This window comes from Hypoxylon trugodes, assembly GCF_022578975.1.
Source record: "Hypoxylon trugodes strain CBS 135444 unplaced genomic scaffold F4822scaffold_8, whole genome shotgun sequence".
NCBI lineage: Eukaryota > Fungi > Ascomycota > Sordariomycetes > Xylariales > Hypoxylaceae > Hypoxylon > Hypoxylon trugodes.
The window spans coordinates 696148-714925 of NW_026250023.1; the positions used below are offsets into that span (position 1 = coordinate 696148).

General features: G+C 46.4%; 8 protein-coding genes across 8 annotated transcripts; 2 read left to right on the top strand and 6 right to left on the bottom strand.

Annotated features, from left to right (window-relative positions):
- Window positions 1-801: 801 nt before the first annotated feature.
- On the bottom strand, window positions 802-2117 carry F4822DRAFT_412773 (putative N6-adenine methyltransferase-domain-containing protein). The gene is made up of 5 exons (XM_051458983.1): window positions 1965-2117; window positions 1653-1824; window positions 1434-1550; window positions 1191-1383; window positions 802-1125 (listed from the first exon to the last, which is right to left on the bottom strand). Exons 1-5 carry the CDS (start codon window positions 1988-1990, stop codon window positions 854-856), a joined length of 780 nt encoding a protein of 259 aa, XP_051311100.1. The 5' UTR covers window positions 1991-2117; the 3' UTR covers window positions 802-853.
- Window positions 2118-2214: 97 nt separating this feature from the next.
- On the bottom strand, window positions 2215-3933 carry F4822DRAFT_412775 (NAD(P)-binding protein). The gene is made up of 6 exons (XM_051458984.1): window positions 3654-3933; window positions 3579-3592; window positions 3461-3523; window positions 2916-3403; window positions 2524-2859; window positions 2215-2466 (listed from the first exon to the last, which is right to left on the bottom strand). Exons 1-6 carry the CDS (start codon window positions 3779-3781, stop codon window positions 2368-2370), a joined length of 1128 nt encoding a protein of 375 aa, XP_051311101.1. The 5' UTR covers window positions 3782-3933; the 3' UTR covers window positions 2215-2367.
- Window positions 3934-4101: 168 nt separating this feature from the next.
- On the top strand, window positions 4102-5828 carry F4822DRAFT_341451 (uncharacterized protein). Its single transcript, XM_051455808.1, has 2 exons — window positions 4102-4570; window positions 4622-5828. Exons 1-2 carry the CDS (start codon window positions 4303-4305, stop codon window positions 5494-5496), a joined length of 1143 nt encoding a protein of 380 aa, XP_051311102.1. The 5' UTR covers window positions 4102-4302; the 3' UTR covers window positions 5497-5828.
- Window positions 5829-5853: 25 nt separating this feature from the next.
- On the bottom strand, window positions 5854-8157 carry F4822DRAFT_341455 (GPI transamidase component GAA1). The gene is made up of 3 exons (XM_051455809.1): window positions 8024-8157; window positions 6599-7953; window positions 5854-6545 (listed from the first exon to the last, which is right to left on the bottom strand). Exons 1-3 carry the CDS (start codon window positions 8037-8039, stop codon window positions 6057-6059), a joined length of 1860 nt encoding a protein of 619 aa, XP_051311103.1. The 5' UTR covers window positions 8040-8157; the 3' UTR covers window positions 5854-6056.
- Window positions 8158-8348: 191 nt separating this feature from the next.
- Window positions 8349-10059, bottom strand: F4822DRAFT_412778 (uncharacterized protein). Its single transcript, XM_051458985.1, has 5 exons — window positions 9548-10059; window positions 9329-9466; window positions 9178-9259; window positions 8929-9116; window positions 8349-8865 (listed from the first exon to the last, which is right to left on the bottom strand). The coding sequence occupies exons 1-5, from the start codon at window positions 9723-9725 to the stop codon at window positions 8657-8659; spliced, it is 795 nt and encodes a 264-aa protein (XP_051311104.1). The 5' UTR covers window positions 9726-10059; the 3' UTR covers window positions 8349-8656.
- A 905-nt stretch (window positions 10060-10964) lies between these two features.
- On the bottom strand, window positions 10965-14625 carry F4822DRAFT_412780 (aconitase family-domain-containing protein). Its single transcript, XM_051458986.1, has 5 exons — window positions 14159-14625; window positions 13447-14089; window positions 13108-13231; window positions 11734-13042; window positions 10965-11654 (listed from the first exon to the last, which is right to left on the bottom strand). The coding sequence occupies exons 1-5, from the start codon at window positions 14267-14269 to the stop codon at window positions 11481-11483; spliced, it is 2361 nt and encodes a 786-aa protein (XP_051311105.1). The 5' UTR covers window positions 14270-14625; the 3' UTR covers window positions 10965-11480.
- A 1578-nt stretch (window positions 14626-16203) lies between these two features.
- F4822DRAFT_341586 (uncharacterized protein) lies at window positions 16204-17342 on the top strand. Its single transcript, XM_051455812.1, has 3 exons — window positions 16204-16251; window positions 16456-16847; window positions 16914-17342. The coding sequence occupies exons 2-3, from the start codon at window positions 16618-16620 to the stop codon at window positions 17041-17043; spliced, it is 360 nt and encodes a 119-aa protein (XP_051311106.1). The 5' UTR covers window positions 16204-16251; window positions 16456-16617; the 3' UTR covers window positions 17044-17342.
- On the bottom strand, window positions 17252-17995 carry F4822DRAFT_432181 (DASH complex subunit Dam1-domain-containing protein; the record flags this gene model as incomplete). The annotated part of the gene is made up of 3 exons (XM_051461600.1): window positions 17252-17453; window positions 17507-17625; window positions 17681-17995. 3 exons carry the CDS (start codon window positions 17993-17995, stop codon window positions 17252-17254), a joined length of 636 nt encoding a protein of 211 aa, XP_051311107.1.
- Window positions 17996-18778: the final 783 nt, after the last annotated feature.

Sequence of the window (18778 nt, forward strand, 5' to 3'; positions counted from 1 at the left end):
ACATTGGAGCAAGAACATCGGCATAGAGGCTTCTACCTAATAGCACATAACGACAGAAAAAGTCTTAGAGCTGATGGAAACCCCAATTTATGAATAATACATCCATACGAACTAACTCTTGTTCTCATGGTAACAACACCTCTCTATGGTCTGGAGGATACACGTACGTTAAGTCATGGCTTGCTTCGTCCCCTAGTGTTCCATATTAACCGTGTAAATAGCTCTCGAAATTACCAATGCCAGCGTCCTTACCTGTAGAAGACATAAAAGACGCACATGTCCGACTCGGAATCACGAACCGATAAACGGGTCAGCAGCGAGTTACCAGCCAGGTCCACGAATATCTCCATGGGTCCTTGCGAGCCTCCATCCTGAGATACTCAAGCTACACATGTGGCCACTGCAGGATGTCGTTAGAGCAGAAAGAAAAATCCGACACCACTGCAATACCGGACATGAGAAACGGAAAACCCCGTTGAGCGTGGGCTATGCTTCGTAATACTAGGAGATCTACCCCCTAGACTGAGAACGAAGAGGTATTGGTTCGAGAGTCGTCTAGAATAACCCTCCCAAGACGTCCGTAGGGTGCCTGGGTTGAATGAAGCATAGTGACGTAGGGGGTTGGCCTTGGGTTTGGACAAGGAGAGTTTTGCGACCTCGTACTCGGTCAAAATGAACACAAACATAGGCTTGGGCTGTCTAAATGCGAATATTTGGGTATACACAGGACGGCGGGAACTGGCGTGCTTCCCCTCCGAAGTAGGAAGGTCTAGTAATCAAATTCACGAATACTTGGTACCATTTTATTCCGCAGATGCATCTATTCGTCTACTGTGACCATTGTTTGGTATAGCTAACTCTTCACAACTCCTGATGTCCCCTTTTCCTTCTCACCCTGGAACGTCCAAGCATCACATTCAAAGTTGGCGTAGCAATAAAATTCGTTACTTAACCCGCGAGCGTGGCGCGGCTCATATGTCGTCGTGTGTGCCCCGAAAGATCGGTACAGTTTCGTGACAAGTGATTCCATGCGCTCACCCGTGCAAACTATGACACGAGGATGCGGTTGTGTTTGGTTATTTGCTTTGGAGGGTGCGCGCGACATCCAACGGACCGTTAGAGCGGCTATAGATATATTAGCGGCGTGTAAAGCTTCGTGATATATGGAGTACTAAGAGGTTGAAACATACCTTTGGTCTGACAGTCTTCGCTAAGGAAAGGGGGATCGCAGATTATGCGATCAACGGTGCCTTTCAGTTCTCCCGGCAGCTTAATGGGTTGTTGGAAGTCGTAGAAGACGAATTCAGGAAAGACGGCGAAGCGCTGGTCGTGCTCAAGAAGGTAGACCTTCGGCTTTGGTTTGGCCTTGAAGTCTGCTGTGTTCTGCGGGTGATGTTAGCAGTCTTCAAATGGAATAAAAGGTAAGTACTTACCTGTAGATTTTTCAAGGCGATAAACACGCTCGGCGCCGATACTACCGCAACGACCTCGTCCTCCCGTACGCCCTCTATTAATTGCTTTGCAAGTAGCGTCGCTGTTTCGTCTGCATACTATATTACCTCTCATTAGCCTTCTCACCTCGTCCTGCTTGTTTACTGATCGTTTTCCCATTCTTCAATGGTTATCGTAGTAGCTCAGGAAAAAAGACATACCCAGAATTGCGACTCATTCCAATCCTCTGTAAAAGCCTCCATAGACAACGGTTGCGCGTTGCCGTCATGCTGTTCCTCAGCTGCAGCCTTTAGCTTCTCGAACTTATCGGCATGGGCATCCCGTTCGCCGTAGAACTCCTGAAGCGCGGCGAGCGCATGGGAAGAGAGGGTTCTAAATAATGTCAATATCCATTTTGATATAAATTGGGTAAAAAGATGGAAGGATAGGTATCCAGGATATTGGGGAAACACAAGAGTATGCGGGCTTTTAGTGAGTAATCGGTCGATCTCGGACTTTTTCAACGGACTTACACTGGTTCCTCGTCGCTGTCTGCCATTTCGGAATTTACGTATACTATGTCGATTTTGATGATTTATTTCTATTGATATAGAAATTAGGTCGGCAGTATGATTATGGTTGATTTATTTTCGTTGGGTTTTGGCTTAGGTATAAGTTGATTTTTCTTGGAGCACCAAAATTCTTTAGAGGCAGATTTCGTAACTATAGAAAGGCACATCGGAAACTCACACTACAACAAAATTACTACGATACTTGTAACCATCTAGAAAAAATAATAAAATGCTCTTATAGTACCGTTCGTGACTTTTGGATCAAGAAAAACTACTTGGTCTAGTATGTATATATGTACAGCGCAAAATGAGTCTCTTTTCTGGTTAAATATTACAGAAAATATTGCTCTTGCGAAGTAATTCTCTATTGTTCATCCATCACGTGTAAGTACTTCCTGTCTTCTCTCTTCTCCTTCTCCGTCGCTGGCGGTAGATCATAGTATGCCGAGCTACGGAATCCTTGCTGTTGGGTTGTTAATACTATTCATTGGAATGTTCATTGGAAACGAAATGTACTTACTAGGTAATGGTATGTGAAGTTGCTAATGTCGCCTGGTTTGATACCTAGGTCGGCAAATGTTTTTGCGGTCTCATCGATCTTCTGGTCGATGAATTCCTTGTCTACGTCTTCCGCCGAAAGTATCGGCCACCATAATACCTTGTTTAGTAAACCAGCGACAGGCTTGAGGATAGCCTTGGGCACGTTAATATGCCTTCGCTTCTTGTAGATTTCTCGGTCTACCATCTCAGCAATTTCCGCCGTTGAGTAGTTCTTAGGACCGTATAGTTCGAACGTCTGACCGGCCGTTGTGTCGTCGTATAGCATGGTTTCTAAAGCTTGGCCGACATCGATTGACTATTCTAATTAGTAAATTGCTCTGAATATACACTTAGTATTATTGAAAAACGTACGTGTACAGGCCAATATCTCTCTTGCATGTTGTTTGATGTGAATAGGTTGGTAACGCTGGCTAATCGGAGAAGGAGGTTGTCTTCGAATCCGAAGATAGGAGCGGGTCGTACGATGGTGGTCTCGGAGAAGATGCTACGGGCGACCTGTTCTCCTCGTCCCTTGGTAGCAAAGAAGTCGGCAGGAGAGTTAGGGTCGGCGTTGTATGATGAGACGTGGATATATCGGTCGACATCGTATTTAGCAACAGCTTCGACGATGCGCTCGGTACCCTCGACGTGAACATCCTCAAGACTAAAGTTCTTGGTAGGGTAATTTCGGCCGATAAGGTTGTATACAACGTCGGAGTGCCTAACGCTGGCTTCGATCGACTCGGTGTTGTGTAAATCGTACTCGATAAATGCGACACGACCTAGATCACCCGTAACCTTGAGATGTCGCTTCGCCATCTCCTCTCGGTATGGAATAACGACTTGGCATCCTTGTCGCGCTATAACATATTATTAATCGTAGTGTTCTCTTCGTATGGTCTTTATGTTCCTCATACCTAATCGGTTGACGATGTATCTTCCGAGTTGTCCTGTTGCGCCAAATACCGTCGCCGTATGACCTATATATCTCGTCAGGATCGGAAGGGCTAGAATGAATTCGGTTTCGTTATATACCTCCAAGGGATGATCTACAAACAGAAATAAGTTAGTATACTAGCAATTGACATATATAAATATGCGACAACTGACCTTCCACCTTGTACGCGGAGGATGGGTTTGCCGGTCCGAGTGATGGTAAGGTCGGAAATGTGACGAGCCTGGACAACATTAAAGGCCAACTTTCGACTGGACCGCACTGCGGTCGGAAAGGAAGCCATTCTTGCTTAATGTCCGAGGGTGCAAGAATGAAGCAGCCTTTCCAATTGCAATAGTAAGAAAGTTGGTAATAGTGTAGCTTTGAGAATGGCTTGGATCGTCTTTGGTGGGATTGAAGCTCTAAAGATTCCCGGGGAGTCAAGCCACAATTACAGTATTGGTCAAAGTTAATGCGGCTGGTAAGATTGGTTGAAAGCCGAAAGATCAAGCCACATTAATTAAGTAATCTGATATCATAATGGCTGGTAAGCTAAACTCACCTTAGCGTGGGAATACATGGGTACAACATGGGTCTGTAGGTACCTTCCCGGGATAGGCTGCACACCAGCCGCGTATTAGTTGATCGATTGACTGAAGCTTGAGGAAGCTTTAACTTACATCTTCAACTTTTAACATTTACAACTAACGACGACCCAAACGTAAAAACAACACCAATTCCGAATTAATACCCACTGAATCCTCTTCTCCCATACATACCACCAACAAACTACAAAAAGGAGAACCCCGAAGAAAAGAAAATACCATGAACGTCGACACTATCGCCGACTTCTTAGCCGATCAGCGGGATGAAACCCCGGACGAGCTACAATACCTCATCATCCAGTTCGAAAACTACTGGGAGCGCAAGCTATGGCACCAGCTTACAGATGCCTTAATCGAGTTTTTCGCCAACCCTAAGAGCGAGTCGCAGCGACTCAAGTTCTACAAGGTCTTCATATTAAAGTTCGCTGATAAAATCAACCAACTTAAGCTTGTCGACCTAGGACTGAAAGCCGCTACTCAGTGCAAAGGTATGCTATATGATACATATGTGTATGTGGTACTGACCAGGTGACGGATAGATAACGACGAGCGCCTTAGCTTCCTAACGGACCTCGCTAAGAAGGTCGACAACGAAAACTCCCAGGATGCTTTCGTCTACGCCACCGCCGCGGTCGCCCGAGTCGAACTAGACCTGCGAGACCTAGATTCCTCACGACGAGATCTCGACAAGGCCGAGCGCATCCTCGACTCTTTCGACAGCGTAGAAACGAAGGTCCACGCCGCCTTCTACCAAGTAAACGCTGATTACTACCAAGCCAAGGCTGACTTTGCCTCTTACTATCGCAACGCCCTCTTATACCTCGCTTGCATCGATCTATCATCCCTTTCCCCTGACGAGCGCAAGGCCCGCGCCTACGACCTGGGCATTGCCGCACTAGTCTCTGACTCCATTTATAACTTTGGCGAACTATTACAACACCCTATTCTCGCCGCCCTGACCGGTGAGGTCTCATGGTTGCGCGATCTACTACTGGCCTTCAACCGGGGTGATCTGACTGCATTCGATGTGCTGTCCGGCCACATCGCTGGTAACCCCTTGCTCAAGGAGCACGTCGATGATATCCGCCAAAAGATCTACCTTGCCGCCTTGACGGAAAGCGTCTTCCGCCGACCACCACACCAACGTGCCATGAGCTTCAACACCATCTCCGCCGATACCAAGGTCCGAAAGGATGAAATTGAGCACCTAGTAATGAAGGCTTTGAGTTTGGGATTGGTACGTGGCACTATTGATGAGGTGGACGAATTGGTCAACTTCACCTGGGTCCAACCTCGTATTCTCGATATGGCTCAAATTGCTAGCATGAGCCAGCGACTTGGTGAATGGGGCGAGAATGTGAACAAATTGGGTAACTGGATCGAGGCTACGGGCCAAGATATTTGGGCTCCTTAATCTTGTCTAGGTGTTTATTCGTGATTATCTGCAATGGCGTCTCCTAATAGGAGAAGAAATGGAGTTACGAATGCTTTATGATAGGCAAGGACTCGGAGAAGGAAGGAAAATAAGAGGTAGTCGATAGCTAAGCTGCCTTCTATCCAAATACGAGAGGGTCTAGAGCCTTGTATGATAGATACCTACTAATAGACGCCATGGCGGTCCCTACAAGAGGACCGAAATGAAAATCCATCTGCTATAGTAGTTATTCTTCCGAGTCCACCAAGGGGGTTACTTGCTCGCCTTCCCGGGTACTAAATATACTTTCCCGATACCGAATATTTCGATATCTACTGTCATAAACGCAAGCGCGAAGTACGTATAGAGTACGATATTAATGGTATCTCAATTCTGTTTCGCTCATCAGCAAGAGGCGGTAATGCCCCCGGCTCCAAACCTAGCTAATGTTTGACAAGTAGATATGCATACGCTGAACCATGCTTAATGACCCTCCTCCTTTTCCCTCCATGAGTTTAAATCAAATCGATCCATCCCAAATAACATGATACAACGAATTATCAAGCCTTCTTAACCTTTCCCACCCCGGGTTGTCCTAGCACGATCAACTGCCCTGCCAACCATGCTGGCCACCAGACACACCATACTAGAAGCGGTGTGTACATGCCCCAAGCATGCCACCCGAATGCGGCCTCCTCGAGTACGCTTCTGATTTCGACTCCTGCTACTAAGCTACCTACGAGTAATACCGCGGGTGGGCTTAGTATATGCAAGAGTAATACCTGCGCGTATCTCGCCACGGGGAGATTGGGCCACGGTTGCGAGAATGATAACGGAGTCGCTAGGAGACCGATGAGGAAGGCGAGGGAGAAGTTGAGGGTGGCTAGGGAGGAGAGGAACATGCCGAGGAGTAAGAGTGAGAAGGACTTGATGAGCTGGTATTGTTGTGTCGTAGGCGGTTTGCGCGTATTATTGGTAAGGAAGTAGGAGACCATAGGCGGTAAGGCAGCGTTGAGGAGGGTAAAAATGGTGAAGATAGGGGTGAGAAGCTAGTTTTCCATTAGTTATAATATGGGGTGAAAAAGAGAGAAGGGAAACTTACACCAGAGGGTGTGTGGTTGAATATGAAGAGTGGAATAACACCCATGAAGTGGCAACTCACGACCAGAACGAGCGGGAGAAGTACCTCTCGCTCAGCCGCCACCGAAGCTGGTGCCACTACCTCTTTTGACTTCTCGGCCTCCTTAACGCCATTTCCTTCCACCTTAGGCTTATCCTTCGCCGACTCATCCGCCGAATCAACCTCCTTATACCCGCTCTTAACCCACAACGCAATCGCCATAACAGTGAAATTCACCGCGATAAGCATAGCACTCGGCAAATACGTACCAATGCTAACAAACCGATGCTTATGAATGAGGAGATAAAAGAAGAAACTCTGGTGCAATTTCTCCAGCAGATTATTCAAACTCCTGAATAATCCCTCGACCAGGCGACCCAAGCCCATCTCATCATGCCATCCATTACCCGCCGGCTGCAACGTAATCGCATCGACGTGGTACGGGATAAAACTTGAATGCGGACCCGTAGCATGGCCCAATGCCTGGTTTAACATCCCGCGCACCACCGTCTCGAGGTTATCACCGTATTGTTGCGAATGTCTCAACATTCCCTGTAGCGCGGACCCCATACCCATCTGGCCACTCGCGATATTAACAACAGAGTTGATCAGATCCAGATTCGGCAATTGTCCATTGACGCCGTCGTATATTATATGCACGGAATCGAACCGGTTTTCTTGCGCGTAATCGAGACATAGCGCACCCTGAAGCGCACCGGATTTTATAGGCAGTGGGGAGACCTGCGAAGCATCGTGCGCATCATGGTAAGCGTCGACCCAGGCCTGGGGTCCGGCGTAGCTATCGGGCGGCACGACGAGGATAATGTCCTTGGACCACAGGGACCAGCGCTTGAAGTAGCGAGTCAAGGCAAGTGCCAATGCAAGTCCATTGCGATTGTATTCATTATTGACGTTCTTCCACGCAGCGACAAGTACAATGGCCTCCGTAGCATCACCGCGGGGAGCTTGTAGGATAGCGTATACGTTTTCGCCGTGGTGGGTCTTACCCGAAGAGCTATACGTGTAATTTTGACGGCCGACCTTAAGCCCAACACCCCTGAATATGCTTTCTAGCTCGTCGTTAACTTCGATATTGGTCTTGTTTTCTAAAGCATCGACTTCGTGTCTGTAAGCGCGGAAGACATGCTGGTCGCTACCGCCGAAATACGTGTGAACTTGACCGGGTAGGAGTGCGTTCTCGCTTATATAAGTTCGGCGCGAATATTGATCGAGTGGTAGCATAAGAAGCCATGCGACACCGACGATGATACAGAGGAGGGAGATATACGGCGGGAGTTTGAGGAGTCGTGGGTCGCGGCGCAGGACCAACGCCGCAGCTATAACATTTTATGAATTAGCTACCTGGCTTATATCCCAATTTGTGAGTAGGAATTGTGTAAGACTTACAGAGTAGACGCGGCATAGCTAGCTTGATGGAGCTCCTCTCGTAACTCGAGTCTTGAACTTTGCGTTCGAGCGTGAAGAATTATGGTTGTAACTAGTAAGTGGCTACATTGAAACGTTGAATTAATTGTTAAATTGAGTTATTGAAATTGAAGATCGCGTGTAACACGAACCACACACCCCGAACCGTAACTTCAGGGGCCAATTAAACTACCTGGTATCATTTACGTAATCAGCCTTACGACCCAATTAACTGCTAGTTACATAGGTACATAGGATGTACTCCTTTATAATAAGTATTGTTACTCGAGCAAGTCTTTATACTATTGACCATTCATGTTATAGCTCTTAAATGGCTGTGAAGTTAAATACTATGCCTACGGAGTCAACACAATTCGTCAAATGCTCACGGTATTTATTAGCGATACAAATGACCAAACCCACCTTTATCCTTCATACGATCGCAAGAGGCAAGTGAGTATACGGCCCCGTAACGCTGATAGTTTTCCCGCCCAGTAACTCCGGTATCATGCAAATGCCTGTATAACAAACGAGAACCCATGCTATATACAAGGTAACCCTTCATTCGGAATGCCTGCCCCTCATTGTCCTAACCGGTATATTGCGAAAACCTTCCTACGGTCCTAATCTCTGCGTAGAACCTATTAATCCTAAAGGAGTTGTTGAACTAGTCGAGTTGCTCGTCGGCAGAACACCGAACCTTCCGTATGTCTTCTGATCTACGCTAACATAGTGTGGTAGGCGTCCTAATAGATTTAAACGACCTTCAATCCATCGTAAGGCCCACTCTGGCGGCGATAGGAACTTGAGATAGCCCAGACCAACTTCAAAAGCTTTTATTAGCAATAATAACAAGACGGAGGTGAGCATGCAAGACTAAAACTCACACAAATAACCCGTACCCACACCACAGAGGTGACCGAGAAAGCTAGTGTTAGGAATAAGAGCTTCGACGACACACACTAATACGAGGGGGGTCGTCCATGTCGGGACGTGGTGTGTTCCTATGACGAGATAGGGATTTGTCTTGTAAGTTCGCATGGCCTCCACGGCTAATAAGAGAAACACCCAGATACTACATCAAATTCCAATATCAGTATAAACTCCTCAATCCAAGAGCATTTAGATGTATGTACCTAGCACCCATAACGGCAGTATTCCCTCTTAATATGAACTTTTCTATGATGATGTAAAAGACCGCAGGTATCGTAGTTAAAGCTATGCCAAATGTCAATCTATAACATCCTCCAATGAGGCGAGCGACGCGGCGTAAGTGGGCGCACTTACGGCCAAAGAATAGAGCGAGCGAAGTTAAGGTGCCGAACTCGGTTTCGAATCTCTCCAGCAACGGTGTTAAAGAGAGTATGTTAAACAAGGCGTGGAAGAAGTTAAGGTGGATCAACGGAAACGAGTTAACTCGGTACACTGTGTCGCGGTCGCACGAGTTAGCAAAAGGACGGTTTCCATGTGGTACGTAGAAGGGTCTCGGCAACAAGAGGAACTAACTAGTAGGTATGCTCAATTCATCCGGGATCAAAGCGCCCCATTGTCGCACATCCCATACGGTTTGAAGGCCAGCGATCCAGAATGCTATCATAATGGCGATAATCGCCCGAGTGAATAGTGGTAACCGGAACACGTACGAGCGCGCCCGCAGTGTATTGAATCCTCGTATGGTAGGCATTGTTCGTTGAGATGCTCGATCAAATTTACGGTCGTGGTTGCGGATTAGATGGTGCGTGCCCCTTGCCACTTGCTCCGAGGCGGCGCTCGATTCTGGTTGTAGTTTAACTCGCCTCGGAAGTAAAAGCGCAAAATGGAATAGACAAAGCAAAAGAGGACGCAGGATACGTCCTGTTGAGCTTATATAAATTGTTTGCCGCCGACCCGGATCGCCATTGAAAAAAGAGAAAGTTGGTAAGTTGGAGAAACTTGCAGTGACTCGAGAAATTGAGTGAGTCGTGTGCTTTACACCCAAAAGTCGCAACTACCTCTGTAGCCTACAAAGGGAAAAATACAGGGAAAGCACAGGTAACGTACAGGGATATTAAGCTTCTGAAGATAACACGCTAGAGGAAACTGATCTTCGGCATCTTATCGATAATAGTCATTGTGTAACCATACCTCGGCAACAACCAATTATATAAGAATGATACATCTTCATGTACTGTACCGTTACAGCTACTACAAATAACCTAGCAAAAGCAGCCCATCACCAACTACCAATATAGTAACCCAAGCAAAGCGACATCAATTACCTAGGTATTCAAGGATGTCTTCAATTAAGCCGTCATCTAAGGCAAATATAACCTTGAATTGACAGCGACAGCGAGACAACCAGCTCATGCATCCCGACAAAAAAGCCGTGACTTCATGATGCGCATCAGGGTGGTAAGAAACTTAGGTAAGCAGATCAAACAACTTAATCAATTGATTGAGAATTTGGACAATAAGATTGAGTTATGTGGTATTCTTGGTGAACGGTAGGCTTAAATGATTTAACTTGTGTAACTGAGCTGCTATAGTACTGCCCTATAATCTAGACCAGTTACGCGGCCCTTAGAATGAATACAGAACCTGGTTCATGTAACCCAAATAACCAAGAAGCTGCTACATTTATGCTCTGTTCATACACTAGATACTAGGAGCAGTGCGAAATCCCATAATTTTACCGCTTTTCTCATTGAATCCAATCTTGTATCAAATGAAGTTGGCAAGATAGCTTTAATCGGGTTAAAAACTTGTATAGAATTTTAAATATAGTACTTTGAATTCTCATAGTGTCCTATGCGGTTAATAATAGGAGTAATATTGCGAAAGAGAAGGGTAGAAAGAAAAGAAAAACGAAAACATGAAAAAAGAATAGGATGAAGAAGAGGAGGAGGAAGATCAAGAAGAAAAAAAAACATGGATTATATAATATGGGAGCAAGATGATATAGTATAGAAGTATTGTTGAGGCATTATAGTATTGGGACAATATAAAATAGTGTTGAAGCATTTTGGAGCATTATAGTATTGGGGCATTATGGTATTGGAACAATATAGTATAGTTTTGGAGCATCGCTGGAATGCCAAAGTACAACGTATAAATGCCATAGCATAGTGTATACCCTTCGCCCGGCATCGTCGAATATGCCCCTTCATAGTCCCCATGTCTATATGATATGGAGCATAACATGTATACATAGGCACTTCGTGGTTTTAGTTTTGAAGTATTCGTATTGGTTCATTTTGTACAAAGTAGAAAAAGGTTCTAGAAACGGCTAACTTATCGTCACGGCGGGTAAGAAGTATAATCGTCCCATAAAACATGACAGCCGTAACCCAAGACCTTATACACCTCATGTTCCTTAATTCTAGCATGCCTCCCCACAATGCGCCTGCGTGCTTCTCCCCTATAGTATTTGTCTCGTCTACTGTTTCATCTCGAGGGTATTTCATTTCGCGTGTGCCTTAGCCATCGTGTTAAGCGCGCTTCCGTTCTTAAACCACTCAATTTGTGCTTCGTTGAATGTTTGGTTGAGCTTGACATCAAATGTCTTGCCGTCCTTGGGGTGTACCCGCATTGTCAAAGGCTTGCCGACAGCCAATTCTGTGCAGAGAAGATCAATCTGTACATCTGATTAGTCAACTGTTTCCAAATACAAACCACCATTAAAGTAATTACGAAGGAAAAAGAAAAAAACTTACCCTGTCATCAGGCTTAATCTTGTCATAGTCGGCAGGGTCTGCAAATGTCAGAGGAAGCATACCCTGCTTCTTCAAGTTGGTCTCGTGGATACGGGCGAAACTTCGGGTAATGATGGCAAGACCACCAAGATGACGGGGCTCTAGAGCAGCGTGCTCTCGAGAGCTACCCTCTCCGTAGTTCCAGTCACCAATGACAACCCACTTAATTCCCTTAGCCTTGTAGTCACGGGCGACAGCTGGGACAGCGTCCCACTCGTCATTGGTCGAGTTCTTGACCTTGTTAGCCTCACCGTTGGCCTCGTTGATGGCACCAATCAACATGTTGTTAGAGATGTTGTCCAAGTGACCACGGTATTTAAGCCACGGGCCAGCCATAGAAATGTGGTCAGTGGTAGTCTTTCCTTGCGCCTTAATCAGGATGGGCATGTCCAAAGCATCTTTACCATCCCAGGGCTGGAATGGCTGCAGAACTTGGAGACGGTCAGAGGAAGGCGAAACCTGGACGTTGACCGAGGCACGGTCGGCAGGAGGAGCCTGGTAGGTGTTGTTGCCAGGGTCGTAGCCCCTAGAAGGGAGACCATCGCCGGTAGGAGGAGCGAGCTTGAAATCATTACCATCCTTGTCCTTGAGTGTGTCGGTTAAGGGGTTGAAGCGTAGGGTACCGGCGATAGACAAGGCAACGACTAGATCGGGGGAAGTGACGAAGGAGTGGGTCGCAGGGTTACCGTCGTTTCGGCCAGTGAAATTACGGTTGTAGGAGGAGAGAATAGAGTTGGCCTCGCCCTTCTTGACGTCTTGTCGGTCCCATTGTCCAATGCAGGGGCCACAAGCATTAGCCAACACTACACCACCAAATTCCTCAAATGTCTGGAGCTGGCCATCACGTGCGATGGTAGCACGAATCTGCTCGGAACCGGGAGTAACAACGAACGCAGACTTAGCCTTCAAGCCGTGGTCAAGAGCGTCCCGGGCAATTGAAGCGGCTCGGGACATATCCTCATATGAGGAATTTGTGCAGGATCCAATCAAGCCCACCTTTAACTCTTCAGGCCACTTATTAGCTTCCACAGCCTCCTTGAATTTGGAGATGGGAGTGGCTAGATCGGGAGTGAAGGGGCCGTTAATATGGGGTTCGAGCTCAGAGAGGTTAAGCTCGATGAGTTGATCGTACTCGGCGCCCTCGTCTGGTTGAAGTTCTTTGGCGTACTCGCGTGCAAATTCACCAATATCTTGTCGCTTAGTAGCCTTCAGGTAGTCGTACATGCGGTCGTTGAAGGGGAAAACAGATGTCGTCGCACCGATCTCAGCTCTGTTATAGCAACGAGTTAGCCAGTTGTTTCCCAAAGAATTGAAATCAAAACAGGGAAGCCATGCCCCATATTGCTAATGCTCCCAAGGCCTGTAGCTGAGATGCCGTTTAGGCCTGGGCCGTGGTACTCGACGATGGCGCCCGTACCGCCTTTCACGGTCAGGATGCCGGCGACCTTCAAGATGATATCTAGACCCACTTTGTTAGCATTGCTCATACCTCCTTCCTTAAAATTTTCCCTTAAAAACCTTCTCGGAGACTAGGTAGCGCCTGCCCTAAGTTTGCTAGGTGGTACATTCCATAGGAAGGGGCTGCTTCCCCAGGCTTAGATAGCACTTTCCTGTGGGGTTCATATAACGCTCCTTCCCTCCGGATACAGATATGGGCGAAATGGAAAAACTCACCTTTGGGTGCCGTCCAGCCGCTCAATTCACCAGTAAGCTTGACACCAATGACCTTTGGCGCCTTCAATTCCCAGGGGAGGTTAGCCATGACATCGACGGCATCAGCACCACCGACACCGATAGCGCACATGCCGAGACCACCCGCGTTGGGCGTGTGGGAGTCAGTACCGATCAGCAGACCACCAGGGAAAGCGTAATTCTCGAGAAGGATTTGGTGGATGATACCGGAGCCGGGCCGCCAGAAACCAATGTTGTATTTGGCGCAAGCGGAAGATAGGAAGTCGTAAACCTCTTTGTTGATGTTGATAGCTCGCTCGAGATCCTTAGCCCCACCGATTTGAGCCTCAATCAAGTGATCACAGTGTACTGTCGTCGGGTTGGCCACGGAAGGCATACCGGCAGACATGAACTGCAGGATGGCCATCTGAGCGGTAGCATCCTGGCAGGCGACTCGATCGGGTCGCAGCCTTAGGTAGGAGACACCTCGCTCGATTTCCTGTCCATGCGGGTCGTCAAGGTGAGAGTATAGGATCTTCTCGGCGTAGGTTAGGGGGCGGTTGAGACGGCTGCGGACAATCGCTAGGTTCTCAGACATCTTCTTGTAGTTGATGAAGTTGCCTTCTTCCCAGTTATTTTGCTTGACCTATGATTTGCGGGAAATATTAGTCTCCATTTTGGATTCTGAGAGACTTGCGACAAAGACAATGCTTACCTTTCTGTCCAGAGGGGAATCTGTAACAGTAGCCATGCACCTGCGCAGGTTCATGTTGGTCATGACCCGCGAGCGGGCAACATTGCCCAGGACCTGTCGAGTGGCCAACATCGTGACAACCGCGGTCCCGAGGGTAGCTGTGAGGGGTTCAAAACCAGGGAAAACAAACTGGTTCAATCTTAAATTTTAGGATAGAAGTGGGAAGGGAGGTTTTCAAGAGGGTCGCAAAATGCCTCTAGGAACAGAAAGTTTAAAAGGGAATTGGATCTTCTAGGGAAGTGAAGAAGAAAAAAAGATGTTTTAATGGAAGAGAAGAGAAAAGGTGGAGAGTTTTGTGTGGTTTTCTGGATTGCGATTGAAGATGCTAGGTACTGCGGTTTGGGCGAACATGTACCTAGGTCGCCGGTACCCCGGTACTACGGTAAAGGGAAGCTGCTAATGCCTACTGGTTCAAATCGCCGTTTGGGTGGCTATGTGGGTCAGGTATTAGGGAGTAAAAGGGTACTTCGGTTAAGACGAATAGGTACCTTCGCCGTACTATGGTGTCACCCGGCTGAATGGACGAATCAGAGTTCACCCAATTACTTATAGGTCGAATATGTGACCTCACATTGCTTTCCACCTTTTTTGGAGATCAGCCACCATCATCGCCCAAACTTCGATAAACAATTACATCAATTGGTCTGACCATTCACAGCTTGCATTCACATTTCTTTCTTTTCGTTCCTTGTGTAACCATCAATATGGATCTATATTTATTATTTGGGTATTGGATAAGAGGGTCGTCATTGTTACTCAAGTTTTAAGAATCTTTACCTAGGCAATACATTCCTATTATTCGCACTAGATTATCGCTACCTAATTCACTTACGATAAGCATGGAATCATATGAAAAAAAGACCCCTCAATTAAGAGAAAATAGTCTACACTAGGTATTAGACCCTAATAAATTGAATTTCTTAGAACGTGCGGAATGCGAATGGATGAAAGCGGTTGATACTCACGGCCCCTAAAGCTTAGTAGGGGTATGGCCGGACTTGGGCATGTGTTTGGTTAGCTAGAAGCATGTTAGCAGGTTAGTCGGGTTTTTTTAGGATTACGTCCCATCCTTACAATTGATTATTCTTATTCAGGTACACAATACCATTCAATCATATCGTTAGCATTGGTAATGACAGATTATTTAGATTATTTTATAGAATTATGGTATAAACTTAATTCGACGTTATTTTTTCTCTTTCTTTCTTTCAAGCCACAATTAGTATATATCGTTGGTGATATTGTTATCAGTAAATCATGTGAAGTTTGCTAACGATGAGTTCATGCAACATTTTCTTGTTTTCTCATAGGCAGTTCCCTAGCCAAGCACACACACACAATACATACATAACTTAAGCCTCATTGGGAGCTGAATTATCTATGACCTAGCTCCCACGCGATCCTTGTCTCCTTCTGCCTCTGAAACCTGTAAGGTAGTAAGCGCCGCAAATCATCTCCTTCAATAACATAGCTACATACATATTGGACGTATGTACAATGTAAGCTTCGCGGCAACATACTCGGAAATACTAAATAATACGTTACCGTGGTGAGGTATAATTGTAAACGATTTCTAGGACATTTTAGGATCGGTAATTTCCCATTATAATTATGCCACGTCTCCCTCTACTCAAAGTACCTAGGAAATAACCGTATGTACCTCCTCGTCGCATGCAAAGTATCGCCGTAGTGCGGTGGCCCTGAATCGCTTCACGAATGCACGCAGGTCCACATTTTCGAGGTCTGCAGGTCAAATTCGACAGGCCGAGACAAATTTTGCTGAGTCTGGAGACCATGTGGGTGGGACTGAATTGACCAATCGGCCGAACCGCCAAAGACAAGGATAAAACCCCCACGGAGACATGCCTCGGTGTAAGTTCGTCACCGAGTCAGTCGTTCGAATTCTTTTTTTTGTAACTTGACGCATCGGTACGAGGGGATTGATAATCGTTGCAATATAAATGCAAGCATATCGCTCCCTTATACACGTAATTCAGTAAAAATTTTGATCCGAATAGCAGACCTCAATTAATAGCCACGGCATTTTCTTAGTGGTAGGAATATTTTTGTATGGTTGCGTTACTGAGACCTCTAACAATTGCCGCTCGCCCGGGTCTGCGCAAAAACGGATGGAGCCGGGTCAAATTCGGAGGCGCGGAACATGTGAACCGTAAAGAGCGCAGTACATATGTACCAATGAGCTTGGACCACCTATTGTAACTTTCCATATCCTTACTAACTAACCTCCACTAAAAAAGTTCGACCCCACCAAAATTTCTACAAGGAAGAAATATTGAAATTTCCTTACCTAATACATCTAATCGCAATTATTCAAGCAAACGCCCAATACTACGTTTCAATACGAGAAATATCGATCGCATTTATCGTCGACTTGATTATCGGTCCGAACATCATCCAAAATGGGAGTTGGCAACAAGCGCACGATGAGCAAGACTCGTCGGAAGACGAGAGATCTCGACCAGATCAAAGCCGACCTCCGATCACCCAAACATCTCGCTCAGTACAAGAACACGAAAGCATCAGAAGATTTACCAGGTTTGGGTAAATGGTATTGCACAGAATGCGCAAAATGGTACGAAACCGAAGTCAGCCTTGTCGTCCACAGAAAAGGCAAGCCGCACAAGAGAAGGTACGCATTATAGTCTCAGGGCAAGGAGTATCATATTGGGTATCTAGTCTAACAACAGTCAAATAGAGTAAAGCAACTTCGTGAAGAACCATACACCCAGAAGGAAGCCGAAGCAGCCATTGGCCTACAAACCGACAACGAAGGTCCCTATCGATCCGAGAAGGCAGTCAGTACCGAAATCGCAATGGCCACTTGAACGAGTGCAATTTTCCTCAAGCCCGTTTCTCGTATAATTACGCTCTCGCGATGTTTCTCGGGATAGAGATATAGTCCCCAGCGTCAAATCGACCCAATTGTCGAACACATAATAAAAATGCGTCAAGATATCGCAACATCACGAAAGGAATTCCTTAGCCGGATTGAATCAGCAGGCGTTTTCAGGGCGTTGGGTTTTCTGATTTAGTTCATCTCAAACCGCGAGCTCTAGGTCTAACGAGGCCACTTGTACGACCTCTTCCCGTCCCTGTTCCACCTCTACCTCGCGATTGTGTACCACCTCTCGAAGGACCAGGCATGCGGGATTGGCGAGTATCTGGTGTCGCAAACTTCTTCGGGGTGGGTTTAGAGACGGTCGGCGGATGTTCTACGAAAGATGTGTCCGTAGTCCTAGAGAGATAATTAAAACCCTGCTCCAAGGGCCATAAATGAAGTGCACATACATAAATGTTGTCTCTCCATCCAATTCACCGCCTCGTTCTGTACTTCTTGATCTAACGGGAACTGAGGGTGTTTGCTCTTCGTTGAGCTTCGCCCTACGGAAAGATTCCGGAATTGGGCCCTATTGTCGTGACATGTTAGATATCGTGAAGCTCAATAGATATTGCGCTTCTTACTTCTGGGAAATCAACGCAAAAAGCATTCATATTTAGACCGTAGAGAAAGCTTGCGAAGCTTTCACTGAAGCGGGCAAGACTTTCGTGCATCAATTGGAAATGCATCATATTCGCCTCGAGATCGGCAACGGCATCAGAAAGTTCGGCGAAAGCGGGCTCGAATGTATTCAACGGAAAGGGTTCGCTACCTTCAACACTACGCCGAGCAGATTCGCGGAACGAGGAGCGGGATGAGGGGCGGAGGGGTGTTGTCGGACGCGATCGCGATGTAGAGCGCGGTCGTCTGCCGCTATCGTGGCCGTCGTTCCCCGACATGGTTGAAGGTCTGTTGATAGTATTGGCGATGCCCTCTTCTTTTAATAATTGATTGAATATCGATCGAACAGTTGTTGAGCGAAAGTATGGGTTGATTAAGTATTGTTGAAATCAATAGACTTCGCGATTGTGATTTCTTAAATCGAGCTCTTGGCAGTATTCCACCTATACAGGGCCTAAGTTAGTGGGGTAAACAAGGTTACAACCTTATGTATTAGGCACGTGCCATGCTACTATTTGGATCAGCTTTCGCAATATTTCAGTGCTGCAAAAACTCCAAGATGACGTAAACTTGGTTAGAAAGAAGGTACGGGAGCGCGACGGCTCGTAGCAGCCCTGGAGCGCAACATAACCCCTCGCATAATGGCCTAGCTGATCGTCTAAGTACATAGTGTGTACCTTAACTATTCCACTTCCATTATTCTCGATTTCTTTTGACTTTTTAAAAAATTCAATACCAAAAAGATTCATTCACGATCGTCTCGCTATATATAATTCTCATTCGCTACTTTGCTTCGTGTTCCTATAACCTCAAATGACTTCAAAGTTCTAGCTTAGAGTACCTAAATAGGAACAGAGGGAAATTGGAATTGGAATTGAAAATTGTTTATCACACACCTACCCCGGATCTCTCAAGGGATTCCCAATCTCCACACAGACAGGACAGGACCGAATACGATTGGTTTAGTAACGGAGATACAGCAGTTAGATATTTCCGTATACGTCAACCACCCAGCAGCATCCAACCTCTCTCGGGTCCCCTCCCCTTACATTTCATTGTTT